Here is a 17,170-nt window from a genome sequence, read left to right as displayed (position 1 = left end):
GGTTGCTCTTCATTGGACTCTCTCCAGGGCCTCTCCTTATATCCAGTAATTTGGCGAATAATTCTGGCAAATAATTCTAATCCCTTTACTCAGTCCTGATGTAATGGATGTTTCTGGAGTAGCTAATCACTATTCTAACCCCTTACCTCAGTCCTGACGTAATGGATGTTTCTGGAGTAGCTAATCAGTATTCTAGTATTGTATGCACTGTCCTTGTTGTTTTTAATGGTTACTGCTACACCGAACTTCTCCCAACCAGGTTTAATGATGAAAGGGGAAGACCTGTGAAGGAAAGAATGCAAAAAAAGCAGTCATTTCATTACCAGCAACAGTTAAAAGACATTCTCAATGCATCAAAAAAAAAACAAAACAAAAAAAAAAACAAGCAGTCTTTCCATGAGCAACAGTTAAATGACATGCTCAATGCAGCCAAAGCATCCACACTGAATAATTCCCTTTTCTGGTTTAAGCTTTATTTCATGTTTCAAACAGCTTGAATGCATATGTTACTAGTCTCAGCTTTAAAGATAAACTATTGTTTTTAAAGTTACATTTTTTCAAATAAGAGGCAGGGAATGCATGTGTTACGAGTTTTAATTTGAAGTCTTACTAACTGTACTGTAATGGCAGACACCAGCCAGTAGGTGGCTCCCAGTACATAGTGAATTTGGAAGCAAAAATTATTTATTTACCTTTTGAATCTCATCCTTGTAACTTTATGCTGTCTAAGGGGTAGTTCAAAATGATCATCAAGCATATAGCAAGTGTACATAGTGCTTTCAGAGAATGTCGATAATTTTGCACGACCCCTAATACAGTGGGCCAATTGTCTTTTACTGACTGATTTTCATGGCGTGTAAAAGAGACCAGTCTGCCGAACACCAGTACCTGTCTCCCTTTATATCGGCTTCAGAATGAAGATGTAGATTTGTGATGCACTTCTCATCCTTTCCACAGTTCATTGTGAAGGGGATCTAAAACAATCCAAAATCTCATTTTAAACAACACGATAACTGAATACATGAGCCCTGTCTCTAATCGTTTTGCACTTTGATGTACTAGTAAAACAAACGACACCCACATACTGTATGTGTCATGCATTGGTAGCCAGCGTGTCCTTTGTGATGCATTTATAATCGACTGGGTAAAGTAATGGTATGAATTAAGTCATTGTATACATGTGCATTGGGATAGGCTGGTGGTTTGTGTGCTTAAAAGTACATGTACAAGCAAATTATTACTGACCTTTTTGTTTCTGTATCCAATGCGGACAATACAATGATTCTATAACCTCTATAGCAGTCATATGTCAATAAGGTGATTTATTTACGTATAAGTCAATAAGGTGATTTATTTCATTGTCTCTGATACTTGTGTCATGTTTAGAGAAAATGTAAATTTAAAATCACTGACAGTTAAATAATATAGTACTTCTCTTACAGATTCAGTTATTGAGGTTGGAAGCTGGCTGTCTAGAACTGGACCTTTTTCCTCATCGGAGAGTCTAAATTCCAGCATAACCTTCACAGAATCCTTAAAATCAGGCTTATCCTGGAGGGAAACACAGACCAGTAAATTAATTCTATAATACAGAGAGGCCTTTTTTCCTTTCATGTAAAACTAGTTTTAGTTCATTCCATCTTTCCTGGTTTTCCCTGGATAGTCCCAGCTCGGAGGTCCCAGGATAAGATAAATAGAGGAAACGCCAAGCACTTTCCTGGAGTAGAATAAGAGGATGGCCAGCCAAGTGAATCAAGGAGTATTCTGTTTGTATAACAGGTATGATGCACCACATGTCATAGAAAGTATTTTGAAACTCAATTAAACAACTGAATTCAGAGGAAGACTTCTGTGCTCTGCTTAAACGCAGCGTAATGTGGGAGAGTGCAATTCGCCCTGCCATTGTGTGGACAGATTTGAATGAATGTTAGATAGAATCCAAATGAGATCCAGTATTAAAAAAATACATTCAATAAAAATCTCTCAGCAGCATCGGACTTGCATGATAGATTTCTCAACGTTGGTATAAACCTTGATGTAACATTTCTGCAATAGACACAACATATTCAATGTAGAAATATTACACGCACATTAGATCACCACTGATTTAATTAAGATGATGGTCAGAAGTGCCTTCACTGATACAGGTAGCTGTCATACTGCCCCTGTCAGGGTGTTTCGAAACCGGTTCTGGGGGGTTATCGAAACCTCTCCCGTTGCAGATAGATGCTATGCTGTAGTAAGATGACCATTTCAAATAGTTCAGTATCATAAAGAGATAAGATCTGCTTTACTTGCCAGCATGTTAAAGGTGTGCTCTGTGCAGAAAGGGTCCATGATGGTGATATTTTTCTGGAGTTTTCTTTCAGTTGTGTTTTGAAAGAAACCTCTTGATATCAGCCTTTGAAAATCGATTGTTAAATTATAATCAATACCTACAAAAACAATGAAATTCAGTTGTCACCAGTGACACAAGTAATTGACAGATAAGATCTCAGTCATGTCAGCAATTATTATTATTATTATTATTATTTATTTATTAGCAGACGCCCTTATCCATTACAATTGTTACAAGATATCATATTATACATTATTTCACATTATACAGATATCACATTATTTTACATACAATTACCCATTTATACAGTTGGGTTTTTACTGGAGCAATCTAGGTAAAGTACCTTGCTCAAGGGTACAACAGCAGTGTCCTCCACTGGGGATTGAACCCACAACCCTCCGGTCAAGAGTCCAGAGCCCTAACCACTACTCCACACTGCAATACCATGAGAAACGTGCACACGACTGTATCTCTTACAAATGACGAAGAAAGCATTCTTACCAATGGCGGCTTTGCTTGCTTGATCAGATTTCAGGATGTAATTGAAACAGATTGTGGTTTTTACACACACTGTAGGTTTTCCCTTTGCTTCACAATGTTTATATTGAATGTTGATCTGTTTGGGGTCCAAAGTCATATTAACACGTACTTCTGCCACATCACGAGACCTGGCATACAGGACAGAGAAAGAATAACCTGTGTATCATAAACCTGACTTCAGCAGGCTTTCCACATAACAGTTTTCCAAGCAGCATACCAGATCCTTTTGCATTTTAAAATCCACAAGCTGTGATATTCACAAAGCACCTCTCAATGTGATTATGGGGGTTGGAACAGCATTTCACAGAAGTTACTGAGAAACCCATAAGTACTGATCCGAAATGTCCATGCTTTAGGACAGGGGGAGTTATTGTACGTTATGCTATAAAAACAAACAGTACTGACCAGAAGAGGGAAGCCCCCCCCAGACCCCCAATGGTAACATCAGTGATCCCATCGCCATTCAAGTCCAGTACTCCGTGTATGGATTGTCCAAAGAACTTCAGCTTCTCTCCATCTCCACCTGATGCAATCCGCTGGTAAAACACATTCCCACCCTCAGTGCAGTATGGTGAACGCATAACATTCTTTCATATGAGTATGCACAAAATAATTGTGCATAATAGGAATAATACTAACAAATGTAAAAAACAAAATAGGACAAAATGACATCATTTTCAAAAATATCAAAAATCTAAAATCTTTTACCATCTGTACAGGTGTGTGAGTCCTTACCTGCAAATACATCTGTACAGGTGAGACCCTGTTAATATGGTTTGTGAGTCCTTACCTGCACATATATATGTACAGGTGAGACCTTGTTAATGGTGTGTGAGTCCTTACCTGCACATATATCTGTACAGGTGAGACCTTATTAATATGGTGTGTGAGTCCTTACCTGCACATATTATCTGTACAGGTGAGACCTTATTAATATGGTGTGTGAGTCCTTACCTGCACATATATCTGTACAGGTGAGACCTTGTTAATATGGTGTGTGAGTCCTTACCTGCACATATTCCTTCCTAATGGTCTTGCCTGCCCCATGATAGATATAGACAGCCCCCCGGTGGTCATCCTCAAAAGGGGCTCCGATCACCACGTCATTGAAGCCATCCAGATTGAGGTCCGTCACCGCTGCAATGGAAGTCCCAAATCGGGAGCCACAGGGCTCGTTCTTATTGAGCGTTGTGCAGGAGCTGGTCGAATGCAGGGTGCAGCACGTCTGCTTTATGGGCTTCAGGCTCATCTGGTATTCAAATGTGTTCTGTTTAAATGTGACATTAACAAGAGTAAGTTAGGAAACCTCAGACCCGTCTGAGAGCAGCACATAAACATCAGGTCAGCGGGCTTTCCACGTTGGCTTGTATGCTTATAAAGGTGAACACGAATGAGAATGGTGCTCCCAGTGTGAGTTCATTGCCGGTCCTTTCCTGTTCATGCAACCCCCTCCCCCTCATGTGGGTTCTATGGATTCCAGTACCTTATTCAGTGTGTACACATTAACCTGGCCTTGCTCTTCTCTTTCTGGTCCCATAAACATGGGAGCACCGACCAGGAGGATATCCGTTACAGAATCTCGATCAACATCGACTGTTGTCAGCACGCTTCCAAAGTATGAACCAATCTACAAAATACATTATGGGTGTTATTTATGCAAGCAGTGAAGTAATACTGCACTATTGATCATGTTTTTCTGTGACGTGGTATTCCATTTTTTATTGAGCTGCTTTGGCTTTATCAAACAGGTTTCAATGTTTTTTTTGTTTTTTGTTTTGTTTTGACCAAACAATTTGTAATCCCCCAATTAAATATTAATTTACATCCATGTATCAAAGGCCATCCGCCAGAGAATAAAACTGAGTGTCAGATTTGGTAGTTGAAATAAAACCCCCCAAAATAGTGGATTTTGTTATTTCCACCATAAAGTAAACTGGTTTTGAAAGATAATCCCCTTTCTGTCTCAAACCAAAGCCATTGACATGTGCTAAGTGTCAGGATGAATTTAAACTTATTAAAGGCATTGTTTTATCTCTTAAGATAAGTGTTGACTTGCCTAAGCTGCCTTTGTGTGCATGAACATGTATATAGGAGACACCGGCTGTTTCTTAGGCATCCTTACCTGCTCTCCGTTCAGTATCTGAATGATTTTGATATCAGTTCCATTGAGGGTGTAAATGAGAACTCTCCCAGTGTGATTGTATCGAGGGGCTCCAGCAATGTACAACACACCATCTTCCACTGATGCTGATTGGACAGCGTAACCTAGAAACACCAGTGAGGAAAACTAGAGAGATTAGTACGGTAACACTATCCATTAAGTGCCTCTAATTACTTGGTATTGACATATAACTACAATGTAATTGTAACAGTTACAATGTACATGATGATATAACCCTAACCCTAACCATTTATGATACAATTGTGTACTTACATATATTGTGCAAAACGAATTAAAAGTTAAGTACATTGTAACTATGCATACCGTAAAACTTAAAATAACTGCCGGTCTCAAATAATCGCCTGTCTCAGAAATGCACCGGGTCTGCTGGCAAATATTGTAAATAAACGCCGGGTCTCTATTAAACGCCGGGTCTCTGTCATTGCCATTGAAGCTGAGGAAGATGAGGAGGAGCTTGAGCGTAATGAACTGCTAGTGACATCAGCATCGTAGTGACAGCGATGAAAGTGACTCTCAGGATTAATAAATAATAATCATAGGAAACGTATTTTAAGGTAGGCCTACATGTAATGCATGTTTGTTTATTGCAGTTATTACGTTATTAAAAGTTCTGATAATTTTAAGCGTGCTGAAAGTAGGCCAGATACAAACCTCTTGGTGTTTTGTTGTATTAACAATGTACAAATCTGAGATTAAACAATAAATTATTTTTGATAATGATACTTATTGCTTTTATTTTTCATTTTTAAAAACATTTTAGAAGTTTGTATTATTATTATTATTATTATTATTATTATTATTATTATTATTATTATTATTATGATGCTGTAAGCGTAGCCTACACGCCTGTGTTCTGATATCTACATGGCTGTCTTTTAGTGGATTTAACTGTTATTATTATTATTATTATTATTATTATTATTATTATTATTATTATTATTATTATTATTATTATTATTAACAATGGTAGATTTAATTCCGTTTTTAAATACAAATACGTACTTCTGTTTGTTCATTTTCCATCATTTTGCATACCGTATCCTTGTTAACCAGTGCATATAAAAAGACCGTAATGGCTTCTCAATGACCGCATGAAGCATGTGAAGCTAGTGATCTAATATAAACGCTGGTCTCAAATAATCGCCGGTCTCCAATACCCGCCGGGTACTGCTGGCAAATACTGTAAATAAACGCCGGAGAAGTTTAATTGAAGTTTTACAGTAATAACATTGTAATGATGTGTAAGTGCACATGTAATTACAATATAACTACTATGTAAATACACAGTAATTAGAGACACTTAATGTAAAGTGTTACCAATAAAATAACTATCTCTCTGTCTGTCTATCAGCATCAGAGAATACTGCTGACAGGCTTCTTGTCCACAGCCAAAGAGCAAAGGCCTTTATGCACCAGTCAATCTTTGACATGGACGGCAAGCGATGGGAACTTCCTATGACATCACTATCTCTCTTATCTTGCAGAGGTAATCTACAGACTTGGATTGGTCTGCAATCCGCTGTCTCTTGACCAATGGCTGTTCAGAAAACACACATGCAAATTCTGTCTTCAATGACTAGCCAGAACTGTATCAAAAGGCTGCTCCCATATCAGGTTTTCCAAACCAACATTTTTCAGTGTCAGCTACTGTATGGGTGGGGATAGAGCCAGATGAATGTTAGAATATCAAGGGCTCACTGGTGCCCCTGACGATTCTGTTCATGTCAATGTGTGTAACACTTCTCTCCTAGTCATCCACAGCTGCTGTTTATTTCATTTGATGTTTTCTTGGATGTGTGCTATGTGTTCTCAACCACGTTCCTATTAGAAATATGCTTCAATATAGCAAACCTTTTTTCAGATGTTGTCTGTGTTTATGGTGCCTTGACTGAGTTCAGAAAGCAGTTCTTCAGTTCCAGTTGCCAGCCATATGCATATATTCCCTGAGTTTATCCAGAATGTCAGCAGCAGCACAATCTAGGAAATACTGTACCCAACTGAGGAACAAATCTCCTTATATATTGCTGGTAACAAAGGTGTTCACTAGATGGCGCTGAACAACTTAAAACTAAAGACCCAAATTGCAAACATCATAAAAAGGTATAAATATAGAAATGTAGTTTGCTCTTTAACCTTGTTAAAGCTGATGACACACACTGGAAAAATAAGTTAAAAATAATAATCAAACTCAATGTTAAATGCAAAGCAGTTAATAAGACATAAAAGAAAATCCCAGACTCTTCTAAATATAGAGGTCTGTTTCCTGTGTTACCCAGATCTCCCTGTCTGACTTCTGTATCATTGAGAAGACAGTAACACTGAGACTACACTATCCAGGCTGCTATGAGCTGTGCTTCTGTATCAGGGAGAGGACAGTAACACTGAGACCACACTATCCAGGCTGCTATGAGCTGTGCTTCTGTATCAGGGAGAGGACAGTAACACTGAGTCCACACTATCCAGGCTGCTATGAGCTGTGCTTCTGTATCAGGGAGAGGACAGTAACACTGGGAGTTTTGACTTTCTGAAACTCTGCCAATAGTCTGGTTTATTTGTGCTGAGCTGAGTTACACCACAATGTTCATCCAGACATTCTAACACATATCTTCTAGTTCTCTCTATTAATAGTATATAACTCCAGACTGACACCTCACACAAACACACTGTAGAAAGTGTAAGAAGACAGCAAACCACGTCTATTTCCTGCCCTACAATGTATTTAAGCCTGTATAGCTAGCTTCTTGTGTGTAAATTTATTATTTATTGTTTTTTTTTCCTTACCAACATATCCAGCGAGAGCTTCGTACGTATCAACAAAGGGATTGTGAAATGCACTTCGGTTTGGGACTAGAAAGTCAGCGCCGTTTTGCATAACCACCGTTCCATTCCAGTCGTAAGCTCCAACAGCTCCCAGCATAATCCCTTCCTGTTTATAATAAATAACACACAGTAACATTTACTGCATTTGATTGCATCCGTTAGTCTCGTTCCAAATGGAATATTGTGAGAGAGAATCACACGCAATAGCCTTTAAAGATCTTACCCATATAAGGTCACAAACAAAATATTCATGAGCATCGATGCATAATATTGAATACTAAACATAACTTTCATTGAAACAGTAGTTTGGTACCAAGCCAGGTAGGTTCTTACAGAACATGTATAAAGTATGTGTCTGTTAATACTAAGATTTTGCAGTAAAATTTTACATTGTGTCTCGAATTACTGTGCATTTACATAGTAGTCACTTAGTAAATATATATATAGTTACACATAATCACAATGTTATTATGCATAGTTACAATGTACTTAATGTGTACATTCATTTCCATGATATAACCCTAACCCTAGCCTTAACCCTGTCCTTAACCCTAACCCTATCCTATTTCTGATACAACTGTGTACTTACATATAGCGTGCAAAAAAGACATTAAGTGCATTGTAACTATGTATAATGCATTGTAATTATGTGTAAGTACACATGTATTTACTAAGTAACTACTATGTAAATACACAGTAATTAGAGACACTTAATGTAAAGTGTTACCCTTTTTCCAAACAGACCACTTTATGCGCATAACATCAGCTAAACAACTCCCAGAATCCCTGTGTCCCAGAACAATGTGTGGAAATGAAGAGAGTAAGAGTGCTTGCAAAGCTTTGTTACTGGATAGCAGCTGGGCTGTATTTGAGATACTGGTGAGTCAGTGGAAACCCAGATTTAAGTGGGAGGCTTTGATACAGGAGAACAAAGTGTTTTTTTTTGTTTTGTTTGTTTGTTTTCTCCAATTATAGTTCTGTTCTACAAAATTCCAAGATTCTTTTCTAATCAGAAAAGGAAACACATCAAACAAACATTTTAAGTGGTGAGCTAGAAAAAAAGGACAGAAAAACGCCCCCAGTCCAAAAGAATGATGCTTTATGAAGAAACCAAAAGACAATACTGCATTTCACACACACACACAAGGCCTTGCATGACACCCCTGTTTAAAGAAAAGCTTGAGAATGCAATGTGATATTTTGACTTCAGGATCACAAAAGGCCTTCACTGTCCATGACCCCAGCGCACTAAAAATAAGTTGTTGTCTGAATGATCAGATTGGAACGTTTATGAAGGTTAGGGAACATCATCATTGATGCTCCATGTGATATAGTCCCTAAAGCAAAACTTGATTATGAATGTTATTACAGTCTGGTATCCATCTACTAACTGAAGGGTAGCTCAAGGAAAGGTCAGCTTGTTTTAGACATATGTAAAGTGATTACAAGCTTCCTAGCTAACACGATGAACACCTTCAACTAGAACATGGTGCATTAATACAGCTACAGAATGAGTTTGGTTTTGGTGCAACCCAATTAGAAACACTGTTATGGAGACTATTAATTGTGACAATTCACTGTCCATAGGCCTTACCTGCTACAAACTCAACGGGGCTTTATTCAAGTGATCTTAACAGTGGTGAATCTAAATAGCACCACTGTTTAAAGCAATAACTCAAGGGAGCTTTGTGAAAACCAACAACATTACAGTCTGTGAGAGGCTCTTTGGGTTATTTGTGTCTTTAAAAATAAGTTAAATGGGTAACACTTTACATTAAGTGTCTCTAATTACTGTTTATTTATATATTAGCTGCTTAATAAATACATGTGTACTTACACATCATTACAATGCTATTATGCACAGTTACAATGTACTTAATGTGTAAATCTTTTTGCACGAAATATGTAAGTACCCAATTGTATTAGAAAAGAGTTAGGGATAGGGTTAGGGATAGGGATAGAGGTAAGGTTAGGGATAGGGTTAGGGTTAGGCTTTAGTGTTATTTTAAAAACAGTGCCGGTAGTTGGATCTGTATCCATGTCTCCCATTCATCTCCACTGATTCAGTGTTGGTTATTCATCATTCACGTACTTGATCAATGCGTCCGCTTCCTGTGTCATTTTACTGCAGAGCTGGCTGTTGTTCAGGCTGACTAAGGAGGACGGAAGCCCTGATAACATCCCCCTGCTCATTGAGATTGGGCTTGGCTGTATCATTATGGAGTGATCTTGTCAGGACAGCTTCCTCTAACTTCCACAATCCCACTCCCATGAACCACAATTGCAGAGTGAGGTTACAGGTATACAGATTATATACCACAGTGACTTACTTTGGAGGAATGTGCACTGAATCCAGCTTGAGACATTTCCATCTCAAAAGAAGCTGCCAGTTGATCAGATGTAGCTGAAAAAACACACACATTACAGTACAGAGCATAGAAGAGTACATTGTTTTAGCTGACCAAAAAAAAGATGTGTTTAATGGTCATCCTATGTCTGAAAATAAGGAGCTATTAGATAAAAAAAATGACCTAATCATTTTTGTTTCCTCTTCAATCAATCAATCAAAAACTTTATTTATCTGGATGAGTCGATTGAGAACAAATTCTCATTTCCAATGACGAGCTGGAAAGAGGCTCACAACACCACAGCACACAACCTAAACACAATGACTAAGGAGTAAAAAACACAATCAATCATAAAACATAAAACATAAAACTCAGCTCCAAATCAGCAGGTACAGATGTCAATGACTCGGCCCTACGGCTAAAAGCAACCTCAGATATGAACCGCTCTAATTTGAACTTCTGTTGAAACTCAGTCCAGTCATTGACTGCTGCAAACTGAACTGAGTGATGACCAAAAAACTGTTGTTACCCTGGGAACCAGTTTATCAAAATTACTGGATCTTAAAATGTAAGTAGTGGGGTTCTGAAAACTATTATACAACCCCCATGTGTTGCTACAACTGTTTAAATAACATACTTGTTATACTTTCTTTTCATTGCTAACATCCTGACAACTTCTTACACTTAGAACTTTAAACTCTGTTTCAAAGCTCTTTTCAAAATGGCCGCTCTAGTGCACTGATAGTGTAAGGATTATTGCCCACATTGTCAAACAAGTAACACAACAATAACAATCCATAATGTGGTACGGAACAGAAGTGCCAGAGCACATGTTGTTATGTTTTTTTTTAATCGCTTCCTGCAGTGATTTAGAGGACAGATCTCAAACAGAGATCTGGGGGAAGAATTGACGTTAAACCAGCCAAACACTGTCTCCTCCAATGACATTGAAATGCAACTGCAATTTTGTATCTGTACTAAAGAGTGTTGAGTTTGATATCCCAGCTACCCTAGCGGTCTGGCGGTTGCGCAGTAGGAAATCGAGAAACATGTTCGATAGACCTGCTTTGCGAGCTTGAGGGAAAAAAAATCGATTTATTCTCTGACAAATAATTTTTGTGTTGGTCAGAACAATTTCTTGTGAGGGTTTGGGCAATTTATTTTTTTATTTAGCCTCCCCAAGCCTCTTATACACGCCACCTATGCCCGACTGGCACGGTGCTGCCCAGAGCCCTGTTGTGCACAAGGCTGCATAGTAGCTGAACAAGACGTAACACTGTTGCCAGGATAAGTAAAGGTACATATTACATACAATAAGAAGTCAAATGAAATTCTATCCAGTGCCATGAAAAAAAAAAAAAAGTTGATTGCAGATATTTTTATTTTTTTAAAAGGCAGAGTCGGGTAGTTGTATTATTATTATTATTATTATTATTATTATTATTATTATTATTATTATTATTATTATTATTATTATTATTTCTTCTGTCGAAAACCCAAAGCAAATTTAAAAACTTCATCTTGATGCTTCTGAGATGACCTTTATAGGTATTACGTAATTTTGTTATCTACACAGATTTATACATTTCAAGGGGACTGCTTGGCATGCTGACACGGTATAGCCAAAATGTGCTCCCTTGTACTGGAACGGTGGGCTTGTTCTTACATATATATATATAAGTCACTAATAAGTTATTGCAACCATTCGGACAATGTGAGTTACAACAATAAACCCCTTTGAACTGCTCTATCCTGCTGCTTCTGAACGGAGCGTATTCAAGCTCTGTTAGATCAGGAAGCAACACACAAATCAAACGAGGGGATTTCCAGATGATGCTGTTGTTACTGATAGTATTTAAAAAAAAGAGTTCAAATAAGCTGTTTCCTTCAACACAAACCCCTTGCTGTGCATCAAAGTGTTGTAAAGCAGGTTCATTCAGTCTCAGTGAGAATGTTGTAAGGAGGTATGTATCCAGCAATTGTCTCCTCTAGCCGAGGGGCATAAAAATGCTAGGCAGGCAGTTACACCGGGGAGAAAGGAGAAAGACGACCAGAGCAGAGCAGACCAGAGCAGACCAGAGCACAGCAGACCAGGGCAGAGCAGAGCAGACCAGACCAGACCAAAGCAGAACAGGGCAGACCAGAGCAGACCAGGGCAGACCAGAGCAGACCAGAGCAGACCAGACCAGAGCAGAGCAGAGCAGACCAGACCAGACCAGACCAGACCAGAGCAGACCAGAGCAGACCAGAGCAGACCAGACCAGACCTGAGCAGACCAGGGCAGACCAGACCAGAGCAGAGCAGAGCACAGCAGACTAGAGCAGACCAGAGCAGAGCAGACCAGAGCAGACCAGACCAGACCTGAGCAGACCAGGGCAGACCAGACCAGAGCAGAGCAGACCAGAGCAGACCAGACCAGAGCACAGCAGAGCACAGCAGACTAGAGCAGACCAGAGCAGAGCAGACCAGAGCAGACCAGACCAGACCTGAGCAGACCAGGGCAGACCAGACCAGAGCAGAGCAGACCAGAGCAGACCAGACCAGACCAGAGCAGAGCAGAGCACAGCAGACTAGAGCAGACCAGAGCAGAGCAGACCAGACAAGACCAGGGCAGATCAGACCAGACTAGAGCAGACTAGGGCAGACCAGAGCACAGCAGACCAGACCAGAGCAGACCAGAGCAGACCAGACCAGAGCAGACCAGAGCAGCACAATCTGAAGTTTATCTGAATGATGCTCCCTTGTACTGGAACGGTGGGCTTGTTCTTACATATATATATATATAAGTCACTAATAAGTTATTGCAACCATTCGGACAATGTGAGTTACAACAATAAACCCCTTTGAACTGCTCTATCCTGCTGCTTCTGAACGGAGCGTATTCAAGCTCTGTTAGATCAGGAAGCAACACACAAATCAAACGAGGGGATTTCCAGATGATGCTGTTGTTACTGATAGTATTTAAAAAAAAGAGTTCAAATAAGCTGTTTCCTTCAACACAAACCCCTTGCTGTGCATCAAAGTGTTGTAAAGCAGGTTCATTCAGTCTCAGTGAGAATGTTGTAAGGAGGTATGTATCCAGCAATTGTCTCCTCTAGCCGAGGGGCATAAAAATGCTAGGCAGGCAGTTACACCGGGGAGAAAGGAGAAAGACGACCAGAGCAGAGCAGACCAGAGCAGACCAGAGCACAGCAGACCAGGGCAGAGCAGAGCAGACCAGACCAGACCAAAGCAGAACAGGGCAGACCAGAGCAGACCAGGGCAGACCAGAGCAGACCAGACCAGAGCAGAGCAGAGCAGACCAGACCAGACCAGACCAGACCAGAGCAGACCAGAGCAGACCAGACCAGAGCAGACCAGACCAGACCTGAGCAGACCAGGGCAGACCAGACCAGAGCAGAGCAGAGCACAGCAGACTAGAGCAGACCAGAGCAGAGCAGACCAGAGCAGACCAGACCAGACCTGAGCATACCAGGGCAGACCAGACCAGAGCAGAGCAGACCAGAGCAGACCAGACCAGAGCACAGCAGAGCACAGCAGACTAGAGCAGACCAGAGCAGAGCAGACCAGAGCAGACCAGACCAGACCTGAGCAGACCAGGGCAGACCAGACCAGAGCAGAGCAGACCAGAGCAGACCAGACCAGACCAGAGCAGAGCAGAGCACAGCAGACTAGAGCAGACCAGAGCAGAGCAGACCAGACAAGACCAGGGCAGATCAGACCAGACTAGAGCAGACTAGGGCAGACCAGAGCACAGCAGACCAGACCAGAGCAGACCAGAGCAGACCAGACCAGAGCAGACCAGAGCAGCACAATCTGAAGTTTATCTGAATGATATAATTTACTTGGTCATATCTACTCAACTGATTGAGATATTGCAGATTAAATGGGGGACACATTACAATTTCTGTGCCACTTTAAGCCCTAAAAAAGTAATTTCCTAATATGGTAATTAGACACATTGCATGTGTCTTGCATTGCTAATATGTTAACTATCTATGGAGAAAAAAATAGGAGTTAGTATGTTTCTGTCATGGCTGCGTCAACATTTGCATGAATAAATAATAATAATAAACATTTAAAACAGAACATCATTGGGTCAATATGTAAACTATACATATTTATAAATGTAGACAAAAACTAAATTCAAAATATAATTTCGAAAGACTAAATCCCCCTACACATGTCCTAAAATTTTGTAAGCGATTACTCACAGCTTTTAGGGCAACAACATATTTTATAATGAATGACATTGAATAACACCAAAAAATCGTATACAGGGCAGTTTACACGTCAATCATGCACTTTTTAAATGATGTGACCGATACACCATTCACATATTTGGAGAGCTTAAACCCTTCTACACACTCTGTAAAAAATTGAAATGATCGGGCGCTCACAGCCGGCGCTACAGTGAGATTTATTTTAGGACGTACGCTGTACGCACCCTAGAACTTTATGAGGACATTTTTAGGGCGTTCGTCGTACGCCCCCTAGCACTGAAGGGTTTAAAATACAATATTGAGAATGGCCCAGCCAATTAGCTGTTATCACAGGAACATATTCCTATTATAAACTTTCATGGCTTGTGAGTTTGGTTTTGGTCTCACAAACCCATATGTATTATATATTGTTGTTTTTTTTCCCTCTGTTTCCCTCCCTTGATGCATTTAAAAAACGTCTGAATGCAATAAAATACAATGGAAGATCCATGATTGAGTCTTATAATGTATAGAAAATCGGTATTATTTTAGGGTATTTAGTTTTTATATAATCTGAATTATATTGAACATGCTGTGGATCATACTGTATATAAAAAGCACCTTTTCATAAAATGCATCGCTTACCCTCAAGAGCAAAGATCCTCTCCCCAAGAGCATCGGCAATGCTAACCAGAGCAACCTCATCAGAGACATTGAAGAAATGCTTTTCAGTGGGCTTGCTTGCAATCGACTTGATTTCTTCAATAAACTTAGCAATGCTCTGGTTTTGTCTGTTGTAACTACCAAGTACCTGCAATATCATTGCAAAAGGAGATGTCAACATTTATTACAATATATATATACACATTTGAAATTCAAAAGACGAAGTGTACAGTACTAGCTTTTGAGTATAAACCAAAAGTACCATTATGTGTTACAATTATATTCAATTACCTTCTTACATTTGAAATAATCTCTCTTAAAAAACATGAAAATGTACAGCTTCCTGATTCAATTTAATATTAACACCATGTCATTTTATACAGAGAGTGAACGGCACTCAAATCAGCCGAGTGGACTGGTGATGTCAGCAGACACTATTACAGCTATAGTTTATCATCAACGTTTTCATAATATTTAATTCCTTACCTGTTTAATATCCTATATTGTGTTCAGTGTGATTCTATGTTGTTGTTTCTGCTCATATCATTATTTGCTGTGCTTACTAACCCTTCTTCTGAAAAGACTCCTCAATGCTGACTGTGGGGTTACATATGGTTGCTGCACAGGCTTCAGTACACAATGCTTCACTGATGGGCAGCAGTGCGCTGTGCAACGTTTATAGGGTACCCTTCTTTAGCTCACTTGAGGAGTCTTTTCCTAATGAAATGAATGAATAGTTCCCAGTATATAATGAGCTACAGTGATACAACATTCCCCTAACCCCCTTACACAGGACCTGCCTGTGCATCATTCTGTGACCCTAACCCTAACCCTAACCCTTTCCCATCAAAAATATCATTCTGTGAGTCAGATATACTGTACAGTAGAGAGTGACACGGGAATGAAACTTGAGTTCCGTCCCATCCTGTCCCATCAAAAAAATGTCCTGTCCCATCCCATCCCTGAAAAAATGTTTAATTTTTGTTCCCATCCTGTCCCCCCAAAATTTTTCCCTTCCTGTACTGTTCCGTACATACAATCTTTTTTCATTCCCGTCCCATCCGGTCTTGTCAAAAAATGTCCTGTCCCATCCTGTCCCGTGATATTTAAGAAAAAGAGAAGAGACTGATTTATTTTAAACTGTCTCTGTATGACAGACCTTTCAGGCAGGATATTTTTTCGGGTTACCGTTTTTTCCTTGTGTTTTTCATTCTCATCCTGTTCCCAGTTGAATTTTTTAAATGTCATTCACTACTGCCATATTACCTATTACAAGAATGACAAGAACCACACAAACCTACTTCAACCGTTTTATTATGCATAAAAAACAACAAAAAAAACCTCTAGGGCCACTGTCTTTTCAGTTTCACTCCAACTTGAACTCCCAATAAGCTTACTTAATCCAATTATTTGCTGAGGTTGACATATTTAAAATGAGTTTAGGTCTTTTACAGTTTTTTTTTTAATGGTCTTGAAGCAAACAAGGTTGAATTGAATAGGTGGGCTAGTGACATCACTAAATGGGGTGTGTCAATTAAAGTGAGTGTCGTTGATACAAGGGTTATACTGTCTGTCTTGGTAAATATATGGATCCCCAGATGACTGAATACGCATTTGATTGGTTCCATTTTACATCTCATATTGATTGGTTTAATGTTACAAAATCTAAAGTTCTTGTAGCTCATCTGACCAACTAAAGTTTGGTACTGCTCTTCCCACAGCTTTCAGTCTTGCTCCCACCCATTCCTGCAGACTTCAGTTCTGTTCCCATCCATTCCTGTGAGATTTAAAACTCTTTATTCCAGGTCCCACCCGTTCCCACCAGTTTCATTTCCGTTTCCATCCGTTCCCGCAAACATAAAGAGAAATGTATTCCCGTACCGTGGGAATCCCGCAGGAGTCTCGTCCTAATGTCACTCTCTACAGTACAGCAGACGTGCTCCTGTTAACACCTGCAGAATTACCTTTAGGTGTTATTAACTGTATCCTCATACCCAGTGGCAACTCAAAATGGAAAGCAGAAATTTTAAAATAGCAATGGTGTGTTTTACACATGGTTTGATTAGACTGATAATAT

The 17,170-nt window shown here is 39.5% G+C and overlaps 1 protein-coding gene across 2 annotated transcripts in view; it reads right to left on the bottom strand.

The window, feature by feature from the left end:
• itga1 (integrin, alpha 1) overlaps window positions 1-17,170 on the bottom strand; it is a 75,234-nt gene that overhangs the window by 10,140 nt on the left and 47,924 nt on the right. For both annotated transcript variants that reach the window (XM_058989370.1, XM_058989376.1), the window contains exons 9-20: window positions 15,076-15,241; window positions 10,211-10,284; window positions 7,842-7,986; window positions 5,001-5,143; window positions 4,362-4,505; window positions 3,888-4,145; window positions 3,284-3,414; window positions 2,840-3,006; window positions 2,299-2,435; window positions 1,441-1,551; window positions 889-974; window positions 147-282 (exon numbers count right to left, since the gene is read on the bottom strand). In XM_058989370.1, the coding sequence (XP_058845353.1) occupies window positions 147-282; window positions 889-974; window positions 1,441-1,551; window positions 2,299-2,435; window positions 2,840-3,006; window positions 3,284-3,414; window positions 3,888-4,145; window positions 4,362-4,505; window positions 5,001-5,143; window positions 7,842-7,986; window positions 10,211-10,284; window positions 15,076-15,241 (1,698 nt within the window). The remainder of the gene's footprint in view (window positions 1-146; window positions 283-888; window positions 975-1,440; window positions 1,552-2,298; window positions 2,436-2,839; window positions 3,007-3,283; window positions 3,415-3,887; window positions 4,146-4,361; window positions 4,506-5,000; window positions 5,144-7,841; window positions 7,987-10,210; window positions 10,285-15,075; window positions 15,242-17,170) is intronic.

The sequence above is a fragment of the Acipenser ruthenus genome, chromosome 2 (genome assembly GCF_902713425.1).
Source record: "Acipenser ruthenus chromosome 2, fAciRut3.2 maternal haplotype, whole genome shotgun sequence".
Taxonomy (NCBI): domain Eukaryota; kingdom Metazoa; phylum Chordata; class Actinopteri; order Acipenseriformes; family Acipenseridae; genus Acipenser; species Acipenser ruthenus.
Note: the sequence above shows the minus strand (reverse complement) of the source record. Positions and strands in the feature narration are given on the sequence as shown.